Genomic DNA, 5,961 nt, shown 5'->3' on the forward strand with positions numbered 1-5,961 from the left:
GATGGTAATACAAATTAATCTTCGAACATCAAATAAATAAATAACATTCATGTGAGACAGTTTCATTCGTGAGACGGGTAAATCATATCCATATTTATAATAGTAAGTAATACTATTAACATAAAATGTAATATTTTTTAATGGATAACTCATATAAAAATTTCGTCTAAAAAAATGACCTTTGAAACCGTCTCATAGAAGTTTTTGTCCAAATAAATATAGACTATGATCAGGTCCGAACTTACTTGAAGTACGGACCAGGAGACCGTCTTTCACAAGATTAGTCCGCACAAAACAAATAAGCATAAATTCAGTTCAAAGAATAATAAATTGTTGTGAATAATATCTTCTTTTAAAAAAAAAATCAATAAAATGTATATGATTTCTAACAAATCTGTATGTCAGATTCCTATTATATATAACTGTAATTTTATTTCCATCGTAAACATTTAACATTTTACACATGCATACATTTGAACCATGCATGCTTGCAAATACATAAATTAAATTTGCAACTCGAGTTGACACGAAAATTATGGGTCTAGACTTGAGAGTTTGTGTTATGGTTGAATTGGGTTGGTTAGGCCGGGAAAAAGAAAAAATTAAAATTTAGATCACCCATCAACCCGACCTAACCCAAGGTTTGTAGTTTTAGGTTTGGTACATGTTCGAGTTCGGATTTAGAAATTTTTTTAATACTCTTGATTCAAGCTGCCCGGAATCCACCCACCACCCCAAATTGGCACCCCAATAACTATTTGCGCCATTAAATTTATATGAGTGTATTATTTTGTCTTTTATAACAGAACAAGTTCCCTGCCTGCATCGGTAATTTGCATACATCTAAAGAAGTAAATTTCACTGCGGATTTGAGTTACGTAATGAAATTTTTGTGTTCTTCAGCAGCATATAAAGGCCTTGATCTCCAACTCCATGTCATCAAACCAACCCAGAAAAATCAGTGAGCGCTCGTTGTATGATTTCAGGAAACAAATCACTCGAGCTTGGATTTGAGTGAGCTTACCTTGAGCTACTTGCGGTGATGTTTGAGTTGAGCATAAACACAAACAATTGAAACTCTTGAATCGCTCGAAAAGGTGCCCCAAGTATTGATAACACAGGGTATAAAATATACCGCAGTTTTCCATTCGGGCTTTTCTGGTCAGCCAAGCACAAAAAGATGTCCCCATAGAGTTACGTGGGGTGGACATCAACAATCACCTGAGAATCATAGCATAAACAAAAGCATAATAATGAAAAGAAGAGCATAAGTTGTTAAGTTGTATTGATGTTGGATTAGCAGTTGAATTAATTTAGACAAACCAATAACAATATATTAGAACTTTACTCGCGGTTACCATCAGATTGAGTGTAGATTCCGAGACATATATATGTTTTTGTGAAATGAAATAATCAGTTCCAAACCTTTGTGTTATGCTAAGAAATAGGTTACTTTGATGTTCCCAATCATAAATGTGTTGTACTAAAAATGGTGGATTACAGATTCAAGATGTCAGATGCATATTGAGAAATCTTTCAACCCAAAAGAATCCAAATATACCTTTTTCCTAACAAATTCATCCCACAATATTCTCTCCAAAACATGAAAAACGAAACCAAACATCGTCCTGGAGACGAGATAAATATCATTAAACCCTATCTAAATTTCGAACATACCAAGGAAAGACTGCACGAAGTCTTTCCAATCATGTGCTAAAAATCAGCAACAAAACCTATTACCTCAATCCTTTGATAAAATATTTTGCTGATATGTTTAGGTTCGAGAGTGTACTTACCTTCTGATGCATCTTAGAGACTTGGATGGCGAACCATCTTCAGGAACATGCATTTTTCTACATACATGATATTGGCAAAAAGTTTTAAACATCTATGGAATGAGTACTAAAACAATATTCAAGACTCCAAGTATTTTATTGTTTGACCATCCCATTTCTTGGCATTTTGTTCATTGACTGAATATACTTTTCCTTTCCATGAAATCTGTTCCAACATGGTCACATACATATAATTCTGTTGATCGGGTTCCAAATGTGAAGTTGGCTCAAGAGTTTACCTTCAAAAGTATCATTGAATTGGTATGAGTGAAGATTAAAGATTCTAGCTTCTTAATATTTGGATGAGTCGGTATGAACTCTCCAAGAGAAGGACAAGCGTGAATCCATTGACTCCAGTTCCAGTGCTCAGCACGAGCTAAAGATTAGGACACAAATATGCATAGGAAAATCTAACAATGATATTAATTAATCGAACTGTAACATGGCCGCATGTGTAAACAAATAATATATACCGTGGAAGAGCTTCCGTGCATGCAGTATCCTGTAGCTAACATACTCTTCCCTGGCTGCAAAACATCTTTGATTGTCGGTGCACCTCCATCTTTCATCATGTAAATCCCAAATATCTAAAAAACAAGAGAAATATGGAATTCACTACCATAGCATAGCATATACTTTAGATACATCCATCAAGAGGAGCTGCATAACAAACAAGACATCTTCATACAGTTCCTACGGAGACACCACAATCAATATTGGAGGATCCGTCCGATGGGTCAGAATCAACACAATATCTGCAAATTCAAAACAGAAACATGGGAAAAAATTTCATCAATCACTTCAACTCGGAGTGTTGAAAGATTGAGACCATGACACATTTTCCACATTTAGATGGCTCCACAAAAGTTGCCTCTTCATCTTCCCTCAGAGACGAGGATACAATGCAAGAATGCAAAAGAGGTTCTTAGATTAATCCCTTTCTCTTCCGCTAGACGGCTAGATTTTAATATACAAGACTTACAGTTCGACCACTGCTGACTGGTGATTTCGTGAAAACTTCATTTGAAAGCACATCAAGTTTCTTTTGCTGTTCACCCTTCTATGAATCACACAGCTAAATGTATTTATGTTGAATAAACATATAATACGGTTATAGAGCATGGGTACTAGAATGAATATAGCCACAAAACAAAGAGTTCTGGAACTTGACAGGATATTGGTTTCTCTAGCAAGCCTTAGAAGTTTTGACAAACTTGCCTGCAAAAGCATACTATTTCTCCCCCTTATCTCCCCATACTTGTATGGAGTTGGTATCACATGATTTGGGGGTTTTATCCCAAAATATATGGTCCTCATTCCGATTCCAAGATGGAAAAAGGATGGGAGAACTATAAAGTGTGGCTTTGAAAAAAGCCCACAACGTGCTCTAGATCATGTGCACTGTTTATTTGATGGTAACCATCATATTGAAATTAAGTAATAGTGCATGCCTAACTCTATCCCTACCTCTAGATTTTAGGTTTAACATTGATTTGACATACATGAGTTTTAGGTTCATGTGAGCCAAGCTAATAGGTCCAAATGCAAGAGCTGAGAGAGAGGGCATTCATTTGCAATTTGCATAAATGGAAGATACTGTTATAAAACTACCAAACATATTGCGACATTTATAAAACAAATTACCTCAACTATTTATTACTACCCTTGAAAAATTAATCCAAGTAGTTTCATAATAAAATATGGGGGGAAAATTGAGATTTTACATCAGAAACCATGTAACATGACTTATACACATACATTTGCCTTTTGCCAATAGATCCACTCAAGAATTTCTCATATAACCCCAAGGCTGAAACATTGAGTTGCTGCACTACTTCGTCATCAACATTGAATCTGCGTTGGACAAGAATTTCCCATGCAATCAAAGTCTGGCTGAAAATTTTGCTTTGCAATCTCTCCAGTTTGAGAGACCTCAAGTGGCCAGATTAGGTTGCGCACCCAGCAGCCAATTGAGAAATCCAGGAAACAAAATTGAATGTATGGTTTAGGTATTAAAAGAGATCAGCTTTTATCAAGAATTGTCATCAAAAAGAACTTCATAGAATCTTTTCCTCTCTTCTGCATCAAGAATGCCACCAAGATTACCTCCTTCATCATCTACTTCAGAAACTTTAACTGGTGCAAACCCTTTCTTCCTCCTCTTTTCTTGATTCATTGCACAGTGCCTCCGATTATATTCATGTAGGCCATCCTGCATCAAGTCTCCAAACTTTTCCTTCACGATAACAAGTGGATCCTTTTCAACCAGCTCTGACCCATTGTACGCTTCTCGAAGAACAACTGTGTAAATTTGGTATTTGTTCGAAACATAGAATATACCAGGATGCTTTAACAGCAAAACATTCAGTTTCTCAGGCAAGCAAAACTCTCTCCTAAAATGGCCTAATTTGGCAATTGAAGCTTTCTTCCACAATGTAAGTGACAGTAACTCATGCACCAAACCAACTGTTCTTTTGATCATTTCATTTGAATCAGCCACCAAGCCATTTATTTCTGTGTAAGGGGAGATATATGGAGTGGAATTGAACTCTTGAAACCGTTCCAACGATTTTATCCATGTAGAAGGCAATGAACTCAAAAAGCACGGGTCATGACCCTGTTTCTGTGCTAGCTTTTCTATGGCAGAAACTGCAAAATTCTGGTTCCAAGATGTGAGCTCGATCTCCATTGCACTTCGCTTCCCCCCATAATTGACAACTCGAAACATATCAGAATACTTTGGCACAATCCTAAGCAAGTAGTCATCTGGAAATCCAAAATTTTTCTTCATTTCATTTATTTTCACGACATTAAGCCTTTGATTGGTGCTCATCATTAACAACTTTGCCAACCGCTCTACAAAAACCGGCTCCTGTGAATCCTTGATTGATTCTTCCTCGTCAACTAAGAACTTCATCTGTTTTGTTAATTGACAGAAATACTCATCGTTCTTGCAATACACTTCAAAGCAGCAGGGGTACTTTTTAAGCCAATTTAGAACTTTGCCCTGAAGATCGAGGCTTTTGGATTTCTTCTGAAGGAAATCAATAGGTACGGCTTGATCAGGGCATCTAAGGATTACATTTTTTATCTGATTATTCACTATCCATCTGCGGTTTCGAGACAATGCCGATTCAAGATCTGGGTCTTTCTTCATTGACCACAACGAAAATCTTCTTCCAAGATGAAGATTGAAGCTTTTGCTGTGCCCATAAATATTCCAACATTTGCAGCTTGTGGGACGTATGCTACTCATGTTTACTCAAACTCTTTGGCTTCTAAGTTCTCAACATTTGATCCAATGAAACAAGGATTGCCACTGAAAGTTCTGAAAAAGAAAATGCGGAGGGTAATATAATTTTACTGAAAACCAATTTCAAAATTACTGACGAAATAAGTAAACAACAAAAATGAAAAACCTTCTCCACCCTATCCAAAATTAAATGAGTTGGATCAAACATTTTATCAAACAGATACAAAACTCGTTTCTAACTAGACAGAAAATGCCCACCAAGCTCATGAGTAGGATTGTTCCAAGTTCTGTTAAACCAACTACTCAGCAATCATTCAATATCGAAAGAAATAACTCAAAAAATATAAAGAAAATGGAACAATTACACTCCACAGTCCACACATCGATAAATAGGCGACTATACATTACCTTTCCAGGGGATTCCAAGAGCAACAAATTCAACACATTAACGCATAGAAATTCAAGCTCCAATTTTGATTTCAATTCATCAATTTAGAAAAAAATCAAAAACTGCGTAAAGCTCAGCTGTGTCGTGGCCCGTGTGCGCATCCGTGCCTCCTCGACTACAAAGTACAAATCGAGTTCAGGAAAATATATGCAGCTTTTTTTTTTTAGTTAAAATTTTGTCGTTTATTTATTTAAGATCAACCTGTAATGATATCATGACATGTATCTGCCTCTATTCGGGTTGAAACATTTTTCTAATACCAACTTAACCAACCGGATTAAAACAGTGTTTTGGAAAAATTTTAAGAAGATGCTCGATTTTTTTTCCAATATATCATTTTTATTTTTTTAATAAAATATTAATAAAAATTCAAATCATATATTAATAATATTTTAATTTAACGAAATGTTATTTACACTATATTT

General features: G+C 35.6%; 1 protein-coding gene across 6 annotated transcripts; it reads right to left on the reverse strand.

Moving 5' to 3' along the window:
• Positions 1 to 738: 738 nt before the first annotated feature.
• LOC140881042 (protein WHAT'S THIS FACTOR 1 homolog, chloroplastic) lies at positions 739 to 5,755 on the reverse strand. 6 transcript variants are annotated; one of them, XR_012149794.1, is made up of 4 exons: positions 5,497 to 5,726; positions 3,594 to 5,163; positions 2,309 to 2,422; positions 739 to 2,211 (listed from the first exon to the last, which is right to left on the reverse strand). XR_012149794.1 is itself a non-coding variant. In XM_073286020.1 (3 exons), the coding sequence occupies exon 3, from the start codon at positions 5,089 to 5,091 to the stop codon at positions 3,868 to 3,870; it is 1,224 nt and encodes a 407-aa protein (XP_073142121.1). In that variant the 5' UTR covers positions 5,092 to 5,163; positions 5,497 to 5,651; positions 5,738 to 5,755; the 3' UTR covers positions 3,489 to 3,867. The 6 variants fall into 6 exon arrangements, 2 of the variants coding, with proteins under 2 accessions (XP_073142121.1, XP_073142120.1); XR_012149795.1 differs by having other exon boundaries at positions 739 to 1,853; positions 2,075 to 2,422; XR_012149793.1 differs by adding an exon at positions 2,524 to 2,590 and having other exon boundaries at positions 739 to 2,422.
• Between the last annotated feature and the right edge of the window lie 206 nt (positions 5,756 to 5,961).

Source organism: Henckelia pumila, chromosome 2, assembly GCF_033568475.1.
Source record: "Henckelia pumila isolate YLH828 chromosome 2, ASM3356847v2, whole genome shotgun sequence".
Classification (NCBI taxonomy): Eukaryota; Viridiplantae; Streptophyta; class Magnoliopsida; order Lamiales; family Gesneriaceae; genus Henckelia; species Henckelia pumila.